General features: G+C 34.7%; 1 protein-coding gene across 2 annotated transcripts in view; it reads right to left on the bottom strand.

Annotated features, from left to right (window-relative positions):
• The window catches only part of NCAM2 (neural cell adhesion molecule 2), a 270,726-nt gene that overhangs the window by 53,705 nt on the left and 194,062 nt on the right, over positions 1-22,959 (bottom strand). For both annotated transcript variants that reach the window (XM_050331536.1, XM_050331537.1), the window contains exon 12: positions 14,382-14,555. In XM_050331536.1, the coding sequence (XP_050187493.1) occupies positions 14,382-14,555 (174 nt within the window). The remainder of the gene's footprint in view (positions 1-14,381; positions 14,556-22,959) is intronic.

The following is a 22,959-nucleotide window of genomic DNA, read 5'->3' as shown; positions in this document are numbered from 1 at the left end:
CTGAGGGAGGTTTATTGTCCCATTCTAGTTAGTGCAAGTAGCACCAAACCTGGGATTTTGTGTCCTGGAACAAAAAGAAACAGCCTGGAGAAGAGGAGACTGAGGAGAGACTCACTGCAGTTACAGCTTCCTCATGAGGGGAAGAGGAGAGGCAGGCACTGATCTCTTCTCTGTGGTGACCAGTGACAGGACCCAAGGAAATGGCCTGAAGTTGTGTCAGGGGAGGTTGAGGTTGAATGTTAGAAAGAGGTTTTCCACCCAGAGGGTGGCTGGGCACTGGAACAGGCTCCCTGGGGAAGTGGTAACAGCACCAAGCCTGACAAGAGTTCAGGAAGGGTTTGGACAGTGCCCTCAGGCACATGGTGTGACTCTTGGGGATGGTCCCGTGCCGGGCAGGAATTGGAGTCAAAGATCCTTATGGGTCCTTCAAACTCAGCATGTTCTATGATTATGTGAAAGCAGACTGGGTCCAGCAGAGAGCTACCCAAAGGAATGTAGGACATATGAACAACACATAGTGCTGAGTGTTATTTAGTCTGCTGGAGATAATGCCAAGAGAGGACTGAACAGTGTGAGACTCTCCTGAGCAGCAGCAAGGAGCACAACAAGGACAGCAGGCCCAAGCTGTAGCTGGGCAAGTTCAGAGCAGAGATTAGCAATATTGATACACTGGGAGAGACATGAAGCACTGAAACAGGTTACACCAAGACAAGAGGGTGAGGAATCTCCATCCTTGGGGGTTGAGATTGAGTTAGAAAAAGCTGTGCTTGGCCTGATCTAGGACTGGCACCAGTCCTGATTAAAGCGCTCCCGCTTTGGTTGGACCAGATGTTCCTTCCAACCAACCAACCTTTCTCTGATTCTACAAATGAAAGGTGAATACTATCTTGGTCCTCGGAACTCTGTTTCCTCCTCTGCTATAAAACTATTGTGCACTTCTTAATGCAAGGATTTTAGGGTCTAACGCTTGAAGAAACAGCCAGCCACTTGGAAAGGACTACACTTAAATTTTTTTATGAAACAATAAACGAATACAGTAAAATCAATGGGAATTTGTTCTCAGCAGGGTTCATTGTTAAATATTTATGTGACTATAATAGCTGCAATTTTAGTAGTACAAATTACACTGCTTAATATAAAATCTGATTAAGTTAAACCTTTCCATGAATCAAATTTACTTTCTGTAGACATAGTTTTAAAATTTCTCCTATAAGAAAAATTTCTAGGCCACTGAATACACCTGAACTTCCACTGGCAATATGAACACATAAAGACAGTAGAATTAAGTCTTCTAAGTGATGCTTTATTGAGTGAACATACAATACTACAATATGTACTAAAAGAATAACTGTGTTAATCTCATTGCAGAAGGATAATTAAGGCCTTTAGTATTAATATAATTTATATTGTTTAATTTATCCCCCTTTTTTTAGTACTTTGGAACACCAATCAAGGCTAAAAACAACACTTACTGAGAGACAACCCAGAAAATAAAACAGTCTTCTAAGGGATTCCATTTATTAGATGATGACAAAGAACATGCTCATTATTAGATTTTAGCAAATGCAACAATGCTTTATATCAAGATCTAGAATTCACTCTGGATTATTGAAGGAGGGAGTATAATTTGAGGGGGGAGGCTGAGGGTTAGCTGTGAGTACATACCTTACTTTCTTCTATACTTGAGACAACTATACCACTTTCTTTCACTTTTCAGTGGTATAAATCAAATTGTATCCTACCCCAGTCTATCTGTGTCAGAATCTAGAATTTCTTACACTGCCTTGTAGGGCAGAAAGAATTACTTGTACTTCAGCTTTTCCTGACCTTTTTTTCTTCCATTCCTACTCTGGACATTTGTTGTGACCTAAAATCCCCTTTGAAAATTGCAGCATAAAGTTGGGAGTTGAAAACAGCCTCCTACATTCAACACTCTAACCATGATTTCTTTGTTAGCTGAGAGATCTTGGGGAAAAAAGGTGAGCTAGGCCTCACTTGAATTCCTAATAGACAAATGTGGCATCTTCCAAGCATGAAGTAGTTTCAACGTTAGGTTGAATGTGTATGTGCTATCCAATGGTGTGGCAAGTCCACATAGATTTGTGGACTATATTACTGCTTGAGAAAAGCAGGTATGGGACACCTTGGTACAGATTCTTGCAATATAGTGACATTTGGTGGGTCAGAATACTCCCATTTGAGTCAAGACTGACTCTGCTCTTCTGCATCACCAGTCACTGGCAAACAGGTCTTACCAATGAGGGCAGAACTGTGCCCAGGAGCACAGCTTTACTTGGAGCTGGTTTTTGCTTGACTGACTTCACAGAGTGAACTCAAATCTTTCTTCCAAAAGGCTGAGCAGAAAAGTATTTTCAGTGCGATACAACTGCCGTTTGAAGAGTGGACAAGCTCCTGCTGGCTGCTTTTAATAGTGTAGCATATATCTCTGCTGATATCTCTAGATATAAACTATCAATTTATCCCAAACCAGTAACTGGTTACTGGTCCAAATATCTTTTTATCACAAAAAATCCCTCACAGAAAATGCCTTCCAAGTCTAAGAAAATACTGACAGCAGTCTACTATTAACAACTGCATCTTCTTCCTATTGTCAGCCAAGTTCTGCAGAGCTACTTTTTTTTTTCTATGAGACCTTACAACAGATTTAAGATGTTTTGTGTAATTCCCCAATTTTCTTACATATCATGCAATTCACTAGTTTTCTTATAGTGTTACAAAACTGCACCATGTTATTATATACAAATAAGAGGTGGCCTTTCTTAAATGAACGGATTAAAAAACCTAAGAAAATTAATTACTCTTTAGTCATTACTACAAATATACCAGTACTCCTACAATGCTCCAAGACTGATGTCAAGAATTTGGGAATTCTTAACGGTAAGCCAAAGGAATATCTGAGAGCACCAAGGAATGAAAATTTCTATTACCATGCTCAGAGAAGCAGAGAAATTTTCATAACAAATGTTAGCAAGCCTTGCCTCTCAGTAAAGGCTGCTATTTAAAATTCAAACATTTTAAATTTCATTGTAATTCTGCATCCTAATACTAATAAACAGAATAAAATATATAAAATCTACATGTCTTTTCTCTCATATGTTGCTTCAGCCTTGGAGCTACCTAAGAAGCAGGTTCTGGCACAGGAGTTTTGACTCTTAAGCCATGAAATTTTCAACTCTGGAACATGCAAAGTGTGAGAAAAAGAGACTCTACTTGCTCTGTTACCCAGGAGGTGGCAGAAACCTAACCACTACCATTTGAAGTGAGAATAAACAAGCTCCTGGTGACTGCTATCATCAAAGAGATCATCCTCACAGTGACAAGCAAAGGGACTAAAATGTGATCCCAAATGTGTCTTTCATGGCATTCCCTACTGTGCAAAAGGAAAGACCTCAAGGCTGACATGAATAATGGTTTCAAGAACTGGGGTTTTTTGCCTCTTACATGCAAAGATAATTTTCTTTCATAACTTTTTCTTTTTCATTCCCATCACGTATACTATACTTTTTCCTTACCACTGAAGAAAGAAATGAGGAGAGAGAAAAAAAGGGTATAAAAGGGAGATCAATTTAAAGATATTGTGAAATATAATACAGATAGATCCATGCTATCAATCTGTTGCTCATTGTTGTATGTGGCAGAAGGAGAGACCTGTTCATAATTACTCTGTCATTCAATGACCTTGAAAATACTTCAAGAACACTCTGTCATCCAGAAACACTTCTCTGTTTTGTAGTACAAAATGCAGCAGAAGTTTATATACACATAAATATTCCATAAATGTGCTTTACCTTTTTCTAAGTAGACTAGTAATATGAAGTAAAAGTGGATGAATACAATACAGATTTGAAAGCCAAGATTTGCAGCTCCACCGTGAGCCTCATTTATCAGTTATTCACATCCAATATTGCACTGCATCACTATTTACTTAACAAGATTTACTTTTATGAGCCAGATCAGCAAGATCTTTACATTGGATCAGCATGTTCACTGCATATTGACTTGAGAGTGTGCCCTCATGAAAAGCCTGAAAGGTCTAAATAGGAAGTAGGCAGAAGTTAACACAACAGAGGAGCATCAGGTGAAACACATTTGGAATACCTGCGTCTCCATGTAATTGCTTGTTAAAATATTTACTATATACTTCCTGCAATCAAAGTATCTTGCATTTGTTCCTACAGATTTTCAAGTCTGTGTCTTAAAAAAAAAACCCTGCTAACACTTGCACATAAATCACATTTTGCAACGAGTTTTGACTGGTTGACTAAATGCAATTAAAACCACAGAATTACAAGCTCTTGAATAAAAAAAAAAAGAGTAAGCTCAGATATTGGCAGTGGTTATATCTGCATAACACTCAGTTGCTTTTAGTTATGAACTCACGCTGTGCAGTAAATTGTCTGGATTTTCTTCACTTCTCATGACATTTTATTCACTTTTGAATGTGAAAAGTACATCTCAGTCTCCTGATGTTTCAGGTCCGTATAAAACCTGAAATATTTAAACCTAGTTTTCCCTTTACACTTCTTGCTTTCCAGTGTCTCTAATCCATCCATGTAATTTAGTTTAAGACATTTACTTACAGTTCAACCTTTCCACACACATGAGACTTTTACAGCAAAGATTAAGCTGGATGGAGTCCAAAAATAGTATAGAGACAGAATTAGAGGGATGAATAACTTTCTTATGTGCAGGCATTTACCCAAATTAAGTTGCATAAAACATGGTCTTTGTGCTACCATGTATTGTAATCTATATTGGTTACAAAATTTCATCCATTCATTCACTTTTTTTTTTAAAGTGGCAACTTGTAATAGAAAATTGTATTGGCAAATTGCATCATGCCATTTTATCTCAAGAATTTAGACTTTTTTAAGAATTAAGGACTTTTAATTCATATTATTTGTGTCGTGTCTTACATCACCATAGGTTAATAACATATATATACAATTCCTGCATTTTTGTAATTTCAAAACTTGTTTAAGTCGAGGAAATTATTTTTGAATCAGGCTAAATATCCTGTTTATTTTGAAAAAAATAAAAAATACCATGAATTTAGGCTTACCAATAGTATCATCAGTATATTAACTGATAACAGGACTGATGTACAAATTTCTTTACAATATTAACAATTATTTCCTATTGAAAACAGGCAATTTCTTTAATTAAACCACTAATTTCAGGAAATTTGACAATCTGACAATCAATGACATAACACACAAATAGCATAAAAGGGATCACAATTCATGTCACAGGGAGCCAAATCTGACAGAGATGCCAAGGAATTGAATGACTCAACTACTTACCAAAGATGTATTTTCCCTCTGGAACAGACTGATGAGTGCATTTTTCTTCTGCTTTTGCAGCTTGCAGGAGAAATTACTGAATTCTGCTTTGAAGATTTTCAACTATTAAAGTAATTTTGAATGCTGACTTAGCCTACCGAACATTATTTCTGTTTGAAATACAAATATTCTACTTAATCATTCAACTCATTTAGAAAATTCTTGAATTATATGGGGTTTGTATGTCTCAGGAATCAATTTGAAAGTCTTCCCAGTTTAATGGTGAAGTATTGTTACACTGGGAAATTGTTCTAGTAATCAGTGGGGTACATATGTTCAAGTACAAAAGAAGCAGTAAATACAAACCCTACAACCTAAGAGGTAGAACATGAGCATTCTAACTGATAGATCTATTAGATTTTCTCTCAATTACACTAACAAGTTACACAAATTGCTGTATTTTACCATAAGAGGGAACATCTTTTGGCATAATGGTGCTTCTGAAATCTCAGTGGAAAACTGTAGAAATTCTTCCCTGTGAGGGCGGTGAGGCCCTGGCACAGGTTTCCTGGAGAAGTTGTGGATGCCCCACCCTTGGAAGTGTTCAAGAACAGGTTGGATGGGGTTCTGAGCAACCTGGTCTAGTGGAAGGTGTCCCTGCCAATGGCAGGGGAGTTGGAATGACATGATCTCTAAGGTCCTTTCCAACTCAAAACATTATGTGATTCAATAAAATTCCAAAGTCTTCTGAAAGAATGTCTGTTCATATGGTGTTTATCAAAGTCTCTTGCTTAAGGACAGAAAATGAAGTTTAGTAGGAAATGGAATGACCTTATTTTAACTTTACTGATTTCTTCTTTTCAGTAGAAGCTTGGTAGTAAGAGTTGCCTACAACATTTCTCACTGATGTAGTCAATTCAAAAGTAAAAGGCATAACACAGAGGCAGAGAACTTCAAGTTTCAATCACCTCATCAACACTGGCATGTAGAGAACTTCCTCTAAATTTAAGGATAGGTGTAGTAAAAAGAGCATCAGTACTAGGCCTAAAACATAGCACAGAAGGTTAAACACATATCTTGGACAACAGAAAATCCTTTCTCTACTATAATTTACCTGAAACCCCCAGTTAAGTGCATGTGAAAAAACCAATACAGACAGGATTGGTTTTGATATGAAAAAAACCCTCACTTGACAAACAAACCACTAAATACAGAATTTCCATTCATAGAAACAATAAAAAACTCAGGACAAACCCCTAATAAAACTTTCAAGCTGGGCCTGCTGCAACAGGGGGGAGTTGGAGCTGATGATCACAAGGTCACTTTCTTTCTAAATTATTCTAAGATTTCGTGAAGTACATGAAAGTTAATTCACTTAGATAAAAAAGAAAATTAACAGAACCTGATGAGTTTTGAATGTGAAATTACAAAAAATTATTTCAGATTTGATCTCAAACTTGTCAAGAACCAGAGAGAAAACAAAAAGTTATGTTGAAAGCAAATTCAAGCATTACTGCTTGAAGTTTCATAACTCCTTAATAGCTAAAGCTGAAATATTACATTTACTGTTCTTCAATTAGTATAAAATTAGAAGTTGTACAAATTTTGTATTTTTTCCCTGTCAAGGGATTTTCTTTTCTTGCACAAAGAATAAAGTTTTCAGTATTTCTTAGGTTGTAATATTTTTCATTTTAAATCATCATGAGAAGTTGTAAAATCATTTATATTTTAATGCTCTTTGTACATAGTCTGATTATTCTGTTGCAAAGCTTTGAAAATTGTTGTCTCCTTCAATAAAATATTCAATAAAGAAGTATAAACATATGTTGATAAAGTATCTTTGGTATATTTTGATATCACTGTATGAAATATATTAATGAGTAACACATTCATTGTTGAATCATACTTGGCTCATTATTTCATAAAGCTTCAGCTTTCTGCCGTTGAAAGAGGAATCTCTAATACCAAAAGAGAAAACATTGTTGAGCATTGAAACTCAAACCACAATCTTTATAATGGATTAAAAAGAGCAGCTTTTATAACATCTTCATTTTCTGTATTTTTAATTCTACCCCATGGCTTGGGAACGTATAACTTTAGCTGATATAATTTTTCTATTGTAGAAATTATTTTGTATTAGTATCCTATAAATGCTAAATTATAATTCCAGGGATAATTTCTTTAAATTACTGGAAACTCATCTGAATATGTCCTGAAAAAAGCAAGACCTAGAGATGCCAGTAAAGTCCAAAGATTTTAGTTTGGTGTGTTTTTTTGTCGGTTGGTTTTTATTTTTGTGGGTTTTTCTTTGTTTGTATTTAGTTTTGTTTTGGGTTTGGTTGGTTTTTTTTTTAATTATTAATTTTTTATTTTTGTTTGGTTTTTTTTGTTTGTTTTTGGTTTTGTTTTTGTTTGGGTTTTTGGGTTTGATTTTTGTGATAGTGTTTGGCTTCTTTCAGGAACATAAACAATATGTTTATAAATATAAATATAAATATATAATATAAATACACATAAACCAGGAGATCTCTGCTTTTTAAGATCCAAGGTTAAGATAATAAGGTTGTCCTGTTCAGAAGCTTCCTGAACTTTGCATATTAAAAATAATGTCAGAGTACTTCATTCTTAAGTAAGTTACTTTTAGGGCATCACGACAAATTAAAATCGTTAGATTCACCAGTTTCTAACATGACTACACTTATTTTATGTTAATTCACCAGTAGGCATATGCTTTAAGGAAAAAAAAAAGACTTGACATAAGAAATGCAAATTTGTTCAATAGAGGTTCCATGTCTTCTTCTATTATTATTTTATGAAGTTTACACATGAATGACTGAAAAATATTTTCCTTCTAAACTATAATTTTATCCTCCTTTATTAATTTTAAGTGTTTAATAATTATCTGTTTTGAAAGGTATAACTATAAAGAAGATGCACCTTTATCATCTGCAAGCCTTTATGTTATGTGCACTGTTATGTCCATCAGTCATTTCATGATACAAATTGTGACCCATATAAGAAATTCTAAATTATCTAGACATTACTATTTTAGCAATTTCCTAAAAAATCAGGAAACTTATAAACTTTTTCAAATGTTGCTAAACTGACAAAATGAGTAGACTAAGAAGTCTTCCATATTTATTGAAGCTTTATATAAAATAGTAATTTATTTTTAGAAATTAAAAAATCATATTAATCTAAAGTTTCACCAAACCTTTTCTAAAAAATTATAAGAAGTAGTAAGTTAAAATAAACATGAAAAAAAATTGTCTGAATTCTGAGAACTTCCAAACCCAAGAATTCAGGGGAAACAAAAGGTGTGTGGGAGAGTGCATTGGCTACATAAATCCCCAAATGTATATCTCTCATCTCTAAGAGAATGCCAAGCATCCATATATCCCATAGGTCAATAATTCACAGTAATCTTAATATGGGACTGGGTTTTTACTGTATTCCTGATGCTGTTCTATCACCAGCAAACAGTGGCACTACAAATGACTGATTTTCCTTGGTATTTCACTAAAATGCTCTGAAAAAGAAAGATCCATTGACATGTTTCTCTGGCTATTTATCTATCTGTAAAGAGAAGAAGGAGGTAAATAATGAATTTTTTTGTATTCCTGTTGAGGACATACAGATGTTTTCAGAGAGCACATTTTTTCAGGTTCCAAGCACACCTCCACAGTGTTTGGATTTATGTATAAGCTAAGGCCCTTTCTTTACAGTTGCATGTTGCTGCCTGTGAACCAGAATTATTAATGTCTATAATGCTATTGAGAAAAAGCAAGACCTTGATGGCTTCTCTATTAGACTTATACCAGTAGTGCCTTCTGAGGGACTGAAGGGACGTGAAGAACCAAATCTCAGAGAGTCTATCCTGCTTCTTCCTTGGAAAACTCAATACTGCTTGAAAAGAAAAAATAATGCAGGTTTTTTCTTACCTAGTCTTTGTTGATTACTCAGAAACAGATCACTCAATGTCCCTTCTTTAAAAATAAAATTGCACAGAAGGTCGTGGTAAGGCAATTTTGCCCAGCACAGGTATCATAGACCTTCTCACTGGTTTCTTTGCATCTACAGAAGAAATCCTGGCATGTGCTTTTCACCAGTGGTTATCCCCTCCCTGAGGGTGGATGGGTGACATCCCACACTCAGACCTTTACCAGCTCTCAGGATAAAAGAATGCAAACTCTCCTTGGAGAATGAACCTTGCACATCTGTTACTTCAGGATTAGCAGGTTTTTTTGCACTATTGACAGGGTCGTAATTGTCTGATCTGTCCATGCATATCCAGCTCCTCTCAGGACTCTGGTCCACAGGGAGACCTACGGTAAAGTGAAGCTACACAGAGATTTGCAGGCAGCCTGTAACAAAACAATTCAGAAGATCACCTACCAAGGGCAGAAAAATCTAGTGTCATTTCCTCACTGATCTCTTGGTGAACTATGGTAGTGTTGATTAAGACTTCAAATTCCTTAATGGTCTGAAACTGGTGCATCAAGATGATTGCTTCACTTTCTGTGCTTCCCTTCAATAGCTGCAATCAGCACAGACTTTCAAATGAAATGTTCTTCATTATAAAAGACAAAGGGGAGGGAATGGGGAAATAGATATTCTTGACTACAGCTCCAAGACTGGGAATTTCTCCTTAATTTGATCTGAAAACAACTCAATCTAGTAAAGTTTGAGACAAAAGTCACCTTTAGAGGGATACTTTGTAGAAAACAGGAAATGAAGAGAATGGCAGGATGTTTGAACAGATTTGCACATAATTCATTTCATACTGCTTAATTGTCCTGATTAAACTTCTTTGTATTTATTGGATGATTGATTACACAAGAATGCCTAAAAACTTTGGTAAGCATCTATTGTGTTTTGCATATAAATAAAATAATTATAATCTTACTTGTAAAAGCATTTATATGTAGCTATTGTGTCATAATCAGATGAAAATTAATGACTTGTTAGCATTAAAGCAATTCCTTTCAAAAACTTTTTGAAACATCTATTAATCATTTGTTAATTTTTTTTCATAAATTTACTTCTGTAGGTACATTTCCATGATGTTTGTTTCAGCTGAAAATGCATTTTTCATTAATTTTATCAGTTTATGGCTGTTCTGTGTGACTACACTATTCCTTTAGGTCACAGTATAGAGGGAGCTGAAGATCCAGTTTAGTCTTGAAAATATACGTATTGGAATTCTAAGAGTCTTCCAGGTACAAACTTGTTCTTGCATGTAGGTTTTTCTCTTTCCCTTGAACAATATTTTTGGAATATGCACATTATGTACACTATGGCAAGAAAGGTCTGCAGTTTTACCACTCCTGAATTCAATCAGACTGATAAAAAAAAAAAAAAAATCCTGTAAAATTTCATAGTATTTTATCACTGGCTGCTGGGAAAAAAATCATGACCCATGCATTATTTATGCATCATCACTTGAGATGTGCAAGTAGTTAACTGTCCCTGTCTAAACAGCATTTATATCTGAATCTTAGCCATAAACCTGTCCCTAAAATGTGAACAGATGGAAAAAGTGGGTTTGTTTCCATTAAGGAATATTGACTGAGTGTGGAAATTATGATGACCCAGCTACAAATCATTATACAGGAAACTGACTGCATTCTAAACATCCTCCTCACTCAGCTAAGAAGATGTTGAGGTATGGTAGAAAAGTGGTTCTCAGTTTACTTAAGCAGAATGAGAAGCTGTATCAAAAATATTTATTATCATTCAGAATACTTAAAAGTGTCCTAAGTATCTCAAAAAGTATAAAGAAAAAAACCCAACTTCATACTAATAAGATCTTTGAAAAATTCTTGCAGGAACTGAAAATAGGGATTTTGGAAAGAATATCTCAAGGCTTTCTTACCATGACATTGTAAGTAGGCTAAAACAGAAATGGAGAAAAGTTTAAAAAGATGATTTAGAAAATATTCCAGAGAGATTCCAATTAAATTCAGTAGCATTTTCTTTTTTAAAAAAGATAATAATATCGTTTTTTGACATTTCCTCTTGCAAAGACTCTTTCTATTCCAAATTGTTCAGTCTGTGTTTTGGTAACATACCTTATTTTTCTGGTTTGGCCCTATAGTACCTCACAAATAGAACAAGGTTTTAACTTATTATAAAATGTCTGTAAGAAGTTATAGTAAATGCAACCAGGTCCCTTTTGGCTTCCCAATCAAATTACATAGTGTGGCATCAACGAGATTTAAAAAACCAAGATTTTTCCTGTTTAGCAAATATTTTTCAGTCCCCAGTACTTTTTGGTTTCTAAAATAGTTCAGAAAGAAATTCAGAGAAATATAGGATATATACCAATTTCAATCTTTCTATTCAGGAGTATACCAATAGAGATTTCAGAAAACATCCTGAATTAAGTATTAATCTAGTATTAATTTTTAATATTGCCCATTGTCCTCTCACTATTTATCTATTTATTACATAACTCTTTGTAGACCAAGATGGACTTTCAGGTTGCTTTCATATTTATTAGATTTTGTCAATTGGAGTAGTCTTTGATAATACATACCATCAATAGCTATCTTTAATATGTCCAAAATCAATGTGACCTATTTTATTTTCTCAATAAAACCTTTCAGCATACAGCTGAGGGTCAAAAAAAGGAAAATACATGCTTGCAAGATGGCATATACCCTGAAAACTTTCAAGTGAGAAAGAAGAATTAACTAATCAGGCAATTTGCACAAAAGGAAGACATGGAGAAATAACATGACAGCAAGTGGGAACTAATACAGCCTTTTCCTCAAAGAAGCTGTGTATTTAATATTAGTAGGAATGGCAGCAGAGATCCTGAATACTCACAGCCTACTTCACAGTGGTAATGTCAGCACAGGGACAGCAGGTGTTTGTACCTGTCACCCTACTCTGATTTTAGAAACGATCACCATAGAATTCAAGCAAGTTTTGGATTAAAATAACTCCAAGGTCAATTAGTTTATATGGAAATCTCCAAATTACCTGTATGCAACAGCTTAAAAATGTGTAAAGGTAAAGGGATGTTTTAAAATCAAAGTGTGAACTTTTGAAAAAGGCCTCCAGTCAACTCTAATAGCAACAAGGGTCTTTCAAATTACACCTTTCCCAGAGTAACCAATTCATATTTTCATAAAATTCACATCAACCAAAATAATAGGAAAGAAAGTTTTATGGAGTAAGAAAAATACACTTTTGTACAAATTTAACACTGAGGACTTTCATTTTGCTCTGGCTTAACAATTTAATTAAGCATCTGTGTGACTGACTCTGTAGTCACTGGGTTTGTACTTGATTGAGTACATTGCACACTACTACACAGACTGGTCAGTTCAGCTTTTAGTATTTCATATATTACAGTTCCTGAAAGACTGAAATGTTGTTAATATCTTAAACACTTTCAAAATCATAGAAAGCCTTTTTGTCAAACCGCAAGGAATCAACTGCCTGTCTGGGACCACTGAAGCACTCCCCCTCCCAAAGATGCCTCCTGATTGAAATTTGGACTGTGAGGGGAACTTCAGATAAGACTATTGTCTAGTCATCTCAGGTCTGAGGAGAAGTAAACAAGGAAGCCCCTCTCAGAGCATGAAAATCTTCCCCGCTCCCATCAGGGGAGGTGCTCGGGGTGCCTGTGTTTTGTGGGACCCTCACCACTGAGAAGAAGAGAAGAACAAAACCCACAGGACTCCATCGGGTTCCACACAGTAGTGATACATTTTCTATTTAATTTCTGTCTGTCACTCTCTTCCTGCCCCTGCCGCCTCCTTTCTCCCATCTCTCATCTCTCTCTCTCTGCCTCACATTTGCTGTTAAATAAAATCCATACTATTGACTTTGGCATATAGTCTCATTTGCACTTTAATTTGGGAAGAGGAATTTCTAATAATTTTAATAACCGGATCTTAACACAGTTCACATCAGAAAAAAAATGATTGTCAATTCATTGAAGAAAGCTGCAAGAAAAAATCCCCAAACTTGGTCTGAAACATTACATGAAAAGAAGGGAAGAAGTATACAAATAACCACTAATATGCTGCCCTGCAAACAGAGAAAACAAATTGTCTTCTTTAGATTTGCTAGTTTTGAAAGAAATACTGGAAAGTTAGACTAGAATAAAATGTATGTTACTATTATATACAGTATTATGTCTATACACACAGTTACTGTGTAGGTTGAGTAAACAAAAGATAAGGAATCATTACATGTTTCTTTGAATACATGTTAACTACATGTTCATTGTATGTTCCTTTAAAACAATTCTGTAATTTGGAACATGTTCTGTTTAGCCCAGAATTTTTGTCTGTGGATTTTGATATGTGAAAGGGAAGTAGATAACTCATAATGGATAATTTCATACATTTTTAGGTTCCATGACCATGGTGGTAGCTTCAAAACCATTCACCTGATGCTGTACAAATCAGAAGAATGTTGGGGCTGCTTTAACTTGCACTAAAAATGCCAAAAGGTAAATTTGGATGCAGGGGCTTACTGATCTTTTGAATGTATTTTGTGAACGCTGCTCTGTATAAACATCCCACCTCAGCATGTACCTAAAGAACTTGTGTCTTTGGGGAGGCTTATGCTCTTTTCTGCCTAGAGAGGTGCAGCTAGTTTAGAGGGAACAATAATTGTTGAACAAACATTAGAGTTATGCTTTTGAAACAGACATGAATATTAACAGGCACGTAGAAAGTTTACTAAGTAGCTCAAGATCAGAAATTAATGCCTAGAATTAAATATTACATAAGAGCTCACTTAAAATCATTACATGTGTGCATAATGCACATTCTCAAACTAACTGATTTCTACTCTCTTTTAAACTCACAGCTTCAAAAGTATTCTTCATATCTACTTGGCTGGACAGTGAAAAATGTGAAATATTTGTGAACTTTTTTAAAACACAAAAGTAACAGTTGAGTTTTACAAAATTACAGTAAGATTTCTAATTGGTGTAAAGAGGTCTTCACTAATATTAAGATACAGTTACTGGATTAAGACAAGTAAAGGAGGAGTTAACATACATCTATCATTCCTTTCAGTTAAAATACTCCCATTTATTTTTCATATACTTACTTTGAACTCCATGGGAGCGAACTATTTTCCAGGTTTCTGAGGCCACTTCTTTTACATCCACTTGGTAGTGGTGAATGGGAACACCTCCATGTGAGTCTGGCTTATTGAACGAAACCTTGGCGGTGGTTTGGGACAGCTCTAAAACTCGTACTCCATACGGATTTGATGGCACATCTAAAAAAGGACAAACACCAATTTAATAATCAGCAGCAATTACAGAGACCTAAACAGTTAATCTACCCCCAAAACTCTCCTCGGTATGTTCAAGGGAGAAAAAATAAATATTGAATATGGCATAATAATGTTTGTGTTACATAAACAACTTGTTTTCCATATTGAGCTGTAAGAAAACCAGATTCATTTCCTTGTATGCTAAAGTAATGCAAAAACATTTTCCATTTTTGCCTTTCTTTTATAATATCATCTTTTTCAATTGCTAGTTTCATCACAGTCAAATGTAGGAGATCAGTTTGTTGACTGCATAATTATATAAAAAAGAATAACAAACTTTAAATCAAATTTAACAAAAGGAACAGTTACACTAAATAGATCATTCAGAGTCTAAATTCTTCTAAATGAGATTACGGCAAAGAACTGTATAAATAATTTGGCCATTTTATGGAACTCTGAAATACAGCTGAAAACATGAATCATTTTTCTCTTCTTTTGAAAGACTGGATTTCAAGCTGCTGGAAAGATACATTAATGGAAGGTTTCTATTCTCTGCGCAGTTTAAGAACTAATTTGCAAAACAGATGGAAAGAAACATTTTCCCTGAAATCAAAAGGAAATGCGTATCTTTCAAAGTAGAAAAGAACTATGAAAATAGAGCAGGTGTTTGAAAAGTGTCAAAAGGAGAGATATGAAACAAAAGCAAAAAAATCACATAAGGGTCAGCACAGCTTTAAAAATAGAAAGGTTACATTACTTTTAAAATGTCTGATCAAACACCTAGAAGACAAAAGACTAGCTTCTCTAACTGTCCTACATTTTAAAGTGTTATAATTACCTAAAATGTTATTAAAAATGCTAGTAAGAATTTTAGTCCTGTGGACAGAACACCAGGGATCTGAAACATCATTAGAAATTTCCCTTCTGATCCATCTGAAGATTATCTGCATAACCACTTACATATTTGAGATTGCTTTTGTCTCCATGTTATGGAAGATTCTTTTGTAAGGACATGCAAGAATTTGAGCCAAAGCCTATAATTTTGTTTGTGGGTAATGAACCATTTCCATGAAATATTGTCTGTATTCAAAGGCTGTCAGACAGTTGGGAATAAAAGGGGAATCAATCTGAGCATCACCCAGTATTGGTACTCGAATGAAAATGAGACAAAAATTTCTATAAAATATTAAAGAACTGATTTAAGGACATATTCAGCCACAAGTTCTCTGGAAAAGAATGCCTACCAGAGCAGGTCTAAAGGGGTTGGAAGGTTTTATAACCTTTCAGTTATCAGAAACATAAATTATTTTTGGAAAAAATCTCTACCAGTTGTCAGAATTGAGTATCTTAATGCTAATATGATACCTCTGTGAATTGTTACAGTTAGCATTTCTGTCTATAGGTCTCCTGAACCTTCCAATCCTTGGTGGTCATTGGGTTAAAAGCAGCATAGATTTGTTTATGAGGGTGAACAATTATTGTATCTTTTACTTAAAGACACAATTATGTGAATCCATAACATTAAAGATTTTAGTAGAGAGCAAATCTCAACTTGGGGGATTCAAACCCTCAAATCTTTTCTTGTTCAAGGAAACATTTGTGAGGATATGAAATGCTGCAGGAAATTTTCATCCTTCTTAGTGGAGCTGTATTACTCTACAGAAAGGGATTCAAGGTTCGTGATCAAATAGGACATGACCAGGTATAACCAGTCTGCTATGCATCCATGAAAACACAGACCTGGGTTTTGAATCTTTCTTTAAATGAATGCTATTTTAATAAGGCAATTCACTGATACTTCTGTTTGCATCAAACCAAATATTTGGTCAATGGTATGAAACAAAAATGTGTTATTTACATATCCACTCTGTTCTTGACTTTTCCAATGTTAAGGAGATCTTTCCTTGTGTGCTAATGCCTGTGTATGATTAACTATAATAAGCATGGCATAGGGAAGATGACATCCGTCAGGAAGAACCTTATGTTCTCTACTGCTGGTTCAAATATAATTTCTGCCAAATGAAGATATGATTCCTTTTGGTAATAAGCATAAAATGAAGCTCCTGTGAAAACCCAGTAAAATATTTTGCATAACTAGCACTATGCAATCTGTTTAGAACTCACTGAAGTGTAAAATACATCCATAACACTATTTTAAATGTGTATCCCACAATCCAAGCCACCCTCAGGTGTAACTTTTATGCAGTTTCTAGGGTTGAACTATGATAGTTCTAAGGAAAAGAGTGAATCACCTGAAGAAGATACAGCAGGAGACACATTCCTACTTAAAACCAAACCCAAATACTAGCAATACCATTGAGATACATAAAAATAGCTACTATATTTTTCAAAGTGAGCAAATCTGTAACTTTTTTCCCCAAAGAAGATCAATAGCAGCATAATGAACTGAATCTAATTCCGTAGTTCTCTGATGAGTAAGAATTTGATCTTGCAAGGTATACAGCCTTCTGGTCTGGATCTAGCTAACCATTCCAGCATTTGATCCTTCCTGTCAGGTGCAATTACTTGGAGCATTGCCATGATTTCCATGTCATAATTGCAAGGCTTTTGGCTTGGTGTTTAGCAGGAGTGAAGAATAATTTGCAATTTTGTGTGCTCTGAAGTCTGCATCTGGATGTCTGAAGTCTGCTATGGATGTTTCTTGTTCTTTTTCCTTCTAAAACCAACCAACCAAATGAATCTTAGAGGAGTTTAGCTATGGACAGTGATCTTATTTTGTATACTGCTGCGGATACAATGTAGTAGAAAATGTATGGGATTTCTTTTCTATGCTCTAAAGATCATTTAATGATAGCAAAGATTCTAGCATACTTCCTCAGAAGTTCCACTGTCAGTTTTTTTGTCATTGTGCTGCTGTCAAAACAAGGGATAATCCATCACAAGTTCAACCTTTAAAATAAAGTATGACATTAAAAAAAGAAACCAAGCGTCAGACATTTAGTCAACTTTTTCTTCTTTCCTCAACACCTATTCCTCTGTTCAGTATGTGACTGTACTCACATATGATGTTAAACAAATCCTTATAAATAAAATCAAAAAGTTTCCCCTCCTAATAAGTGTAAAATTGCACTTGATGTGTTTTGTACACAGCACATAATTCTGGTGTGCACAAATGAACTTTGTGCCTAAAAAAGTAGCATTAGTTTGGTTCCAAATACATTATCACAGCTGATAAAGAAGTATACATAATTATGAGTACATATTTATCTCTACTGATATGTAAATGGTCTTTCAAATCTATTACTATTGTCACCAAACCTGTTCAATACATAGCCATTGTTTATCACTGAGGATTTTCTTTTCAGGCTATTTTCGTGATAGTTTTATAGAAGAAAATAACTTTCCTTCTGAGGGTTTAGCAGTCCTGATATAAATGGAGAGAAGGAAGTGATACTGTGAGAGGAGGTAGTGGGCTCAGAGACTTATCTTCCAGTTAGGTCGTCTCCTATCTCCTGTCAGGATGTTCCTACTGCAGCTCTGTAGCTTTTCCTGTCTCTGTATATCTGGCATATATATTGACTCAAAATAACTGTGTTTAAATGCTGAATGTGAGTAGCATCAGGACCTTGCCAGGGAAAGAGATGAGGCTGGGGACTAGACCTTTGGAGTCAAAAATCTCTATGAAACAGCTTGTGCTTGTACATCCTTGGAATGGAGAAATAATTCAATATTACATCTACATAGATTTCTTTTACTGAGTTACTGAGAGTTCTGGCAAAAATAAGGATTTAGTTAAGTAACCAGGACCACAGCTAGCAAGTAAATATATAAAAAAATAAATTAAAATAAAATTCATGCAAGCAAAACACTGTTGCTATGTTGATAGTTTGAGACCTAGGCGATACGAAAATATGTAGTAGTTTTTTTGTTTGTTTCAGTTTCTTTGTTTTGTTTGTTTTTTGGTTGGGTTTTTTGGTTGGTTTGGTTTGGATTTTTTGTGGGTTTTTTTGGTGGTGTTTTTTGTTGTTGTTGGTGGTGGTGGTTTTTTTTTTAGTGAAAATCTTTTAGCTGATGCTGCTAAGTTGTGAATGGTAAGTTGGAGAACACTGAGCTAAATTTTAGGTCTGCCCATATTTTTGTGGAGGTGAATGGACTTTTGGCAGAAAATTATTATCTTTTTCATTACACTATTCCCTGGGGAAAAATAAGTCCTACTTTGATTTTATTTCGCCTGTGTGAAAATGCAAATACTTGGAGAAGAAAAAGGAATATCCATTAACCAGTAACAAAGTGTCAGTATTGAAACTCCAGACTAGTAAGCTTCTAAATTTGATGTTGTGGTCTTTCTCAGTTATTGATCAACCTTACCATGTTCTGAGCATGAATTTATTCCATAAAACAGGTTAGAAGATACAGTTTCTGTGAAGCTCAATTGTCTTTTCCATGTCTGAATTTGTTTTTGTTGTCATTATTGCCCCTCTTCACTGACTTTCTGTATATACAGGATGCTTAAAGAACATTTAATTAAATAAAGAGGTGTAGGAGTTCTCAATATCTAATGACATAATTGAAAGTTTGCTTTTTAAGTTCATGTAACATTGGTTTATAGAGGAAACAAATCATATAGCTATAGCAGACGTAGCTGTTGGATTTCAAGGCACTATGTGGTGAGATCAGAACTTCATCTTTCATCAAAAATAATAGTATCCTTCTAGGTACACAGATCAAAAGACTGGGGTAGAAAGGGGAATCAGACTATTTATCTGAATTTTTAAACCCTTTGCTACTCCAAAATGAAGAGGAGAACAGGGAAGTCTAGGATGAGTAGGCCATGGGAGCCTTGCAGGTGAGTCAAAGTTTTATATCCAGTCCAGCTATACATTGCTAAGTGCAAAACATGCATTGAATAATCCAGTTTAGCTCTGTGTCACAACCTTAAGAATTACCATATTAAGATTTACCATATATGGTATATATAATATATAATACTATATTCCAATAATGTAGTCCTAGAATACTGTTGGCCGCACGATTTCTACTTATCTATACAAAAAACCATTTAAAATAACAATACTGAGATCCAACATAAAGGAAGAATGCTTTGCTAGTTTTTACCAGCTTCCTCCATACTGATATTTCACATAAACTATGACTAAACTAGAACTGGACAAATCTAGGAATACCTGTGCTCACCTCAGGCTCTGAGAGGCATTGGGACAACCTGCCAAGCTCACCCAGATTGCCAAAATCTGAGCCTGTCATAGATTAAAACCAGAGTGTAAGTAGACTTCTAAAACACAAATGTTGCTGTGACATGAAGGAATTAATTTGCAGTGGCAAGGAATGCCTGTGGTTCTTTTCACATTCTACGTGTTGCTCACATAACAATTTAAATGCTTAAGCAATGAAAAAGCAGCAATAGATGAACCACGTGGTATTTTTAAGAGTTGATCACCATGAGGCAGGAGAAGAGCACATCTGATTAAGCTTTCAACTAATGGTCAGTACCTTTCAGTATGAGACCTCAAATAGTCTGCAGTTCTTCAATTGTTTTGAAAGGTTTAAATTGAATTCAGGGTGATTCAGTAGCTCTGTATAATCTGATTTATTTATGGTTTTTCTGTCATACAAAATAGTGTGGCTGCAAATTGCATCTAAATTCTGAAAGAAACTGTTTTGTTTTTTAATCATCAATAAGTCTAATTTCTTAAGGAGGGCTACAGAAATAAAGATAATGACATTGTGACAGTGTGATCACTTTTTAAGTAGCAGTAAAGTAAAAAAAGAGAGATAGCTTGATTCTTCTGAAACCCAGCAAAGTAAAAAAATGGAACAAAACATGAAGGAACAAGTAATTCCTGCAGAATTTAAACAGAAAACTATGCAGTAAAATGACCATTATTTGGTAAAATTTACCCCAGCAGCATACTTTGCTTAATACCAACTCCCAGTTAGGAACAGTGTTTATTTTTCCCTAACAGAGCCTTTGTAAAAATATGCTATGCCCCAGCATTTGTACTTACAATCCAAGCCAGAAGGCAATCCATGCTGCATTGAAATGCATGAAATGACTTTATAGGCTTTAATAAGGAAAATATCAATCATTAAGTCTTCCTAATCTACCAAAGTAAAGCGACAGAGGTAATAAAACTAGAAAGAAAGTTGCATTTGACATTTTATACCTGTATTTATTATTTTATCCTCCATCTCCCTGATTGTTTTCTATTTTCAGCTGATACCAGTTTAAGTGAAAAACTCGTAACTTGTCAGTTTTTTGTTTTTTTCCAAAAACAAAGTCTATTTAGATGCAAATGCTCAAAATGTCAATCTTTCAGGATACTGAATATTGTGCATTACGTTACTGTAAGTAGAGTGCCGTATAATGGAGCCCTGACACACCCAAACCCAGGGTTTCCAGCCCTGTTCATTATCATTACTAAAAAAGCTTCTTTCCCCCCCACCTATTTGGTGTGTTTAATACCATTATCATAGAGTATCTGTATATAGCTGATGACTTACATAATATCTTCCCATAATTCTTTATTTACCTTGATTTACCTTTTTATTGTTATGACTCCAATACATAATTTTTATAAGTGTTCATCAAGTTTTCTGAGGAACTGACTGAAAAAAAATATTAACAGAACTATTGCAAAAGTAGAGAATATTAAGCTGTTTGAAAAACTGGCATCAGTAACATTTCTGATACAATTATATTAAAAAGCCAAGCCAGAATTATAGTTTCTATGAAGTTTTTTTTCTTTGCATGTCTGGAGGCTCTCATGTATGAATTTTCTAAAATATGTCAAAATATCATGTTCTTTTCCAAGTGTCAATGCTATATTCTTTGTATTGAAGTTAATTAATTAATTATAAAAATTAGGGGAGATATACGTAGCTAAAATGATCATCATGCAGAATCACTCACTGGGATGGGATACTGTTCTGCAAATCTAAGAAAAAAACAATATTCTGTACTGTATCTGTTGAAAGGCTCTCCCATGTTATACATGTTTATGAAAAAAACAGCACACAGCAACAATCAAAATATTTTCTCTTTTTTCTTTTTTTTTCTCTCCTGAGAGGTAAGACACCAGAGGGATACAAGTGAGGATTTTCCTTCCCTTTCCTATCATTTATGTTCATGGTTTCAGGAAAGACACTTTTTCTCAGTAGTTGCATGTAGCTGTCAAGGGAAGGCAAGATCACAACACAGACCTAAAAAAGTTGTAAATGAAGAGTAGTGGGCCTTATGGATGATGTAAAATTGCACCTCATGTTTCTTAATAAACCCCCACATTTTTCTGTTTTAGGAAGCTCAACACTTTAGATGGTTCTTCAAAGTAAAAAAACCAAAAATGTACAGTAAGAGTGTATGGTAATAATCCACCCTATAGAGGTATTGGAAAGATCTTTCAGTGCTGTGTAAGAAGTCAAAATAGTTTATTAATAAAGAGCTGGGTTTTATAATACCTGAGATAACTAAAGAACATAATCATCCTGTGGAGCAAAATTATAAAAATTAAACTACCAGGCCAAGTAAGAGAGCTATGACAGGATGCGAATGTTTCAGCAAAGCACCTCCAAACCTCTTTCTAGTAGGGCTTCAAAGTGTTTTCCGTTAATGAATTCAAGATCATAAATAATATACATGTCTTACTGAAAAAAAAAAAAAAATATATATATATAAGAGCTTTTTTTTTCCTGTCCCCTTCAATACAGGTCAGCCAGTTTGGTGTTATGGTGTGGCCTGAAAGTTACATGATGAAAGTGGTCCATAATGACACATCCCAATGGGTGTAAGAGATCTCAGTGTGGCTGTTCCTTTAGTACTAAACTGCTTTATAACTCCCTAGACATCATTAAAGCTGGCCTAACTTGCCTTATTAAGTACATAGATCCAAATGCTTGGAGACCTCCAAGCCTGTTAAACAAACATTAGTCCATTCCACAAGAAAATATAATTGAAAACGAAGCCAAGAAACTCTCATTTGTTCTCAGTTTATAGTTACTTCTGCTGAAGAACAAATATGCAGTCAGATTTTTATATTTGCCTAAACAACAATAGAAGGACCTAAAGATTTTCAGAAATTCTGTAAGAATAAATTGTAGAACATCTCAGAGCTTAAATTAATTCAATCTAGCACTACAGCTCAAATTCTTCTTTTAAATAACTAAAAGTGCAAATGAGAGTAGAAATTCTCTGCTGAAGTATTTCAGTATTTTGTCATCCTTGGTTTGTAAAGAAAACACCAGGGAGAAAAATGGAAAAAAAATAATTTCCTAGTTCCTTCTTACTTTTATTGCCTGTAAACCATATGTCTTTCTGTTGAAGTAATGAAAATACACTGTTATAAATGTAGGAGGTAGTGAGGGCAAAGGAAAAAAAGTTAGACTGATTTAATTTTTTCACATTTCTGAAGGCCTTAAAATTAAATCCAAAAAA

The sequence above is a fragment of the Myiozetetes cayanensis genome, unplaced genomic scaffold (assembly GCF_022539395.1).
Source record: "Myiozetetes cayanensis isolate MyiCay16 unplaced genomic scaffold, myiCay2020 scf5-8, whole genome shotgun sequence".
NCBI classification, from domain to species: Eukaryota; Metazoa; Chordata; class Aves; order Passeriformes; family Tyrannidae; genus Myiozetetes; species Myiozetetes cayanensis.
Note: the sequence above shows the minus strand (reverse complement) of the source record. Positions and strands in the feature narration are given on the sequence as shown.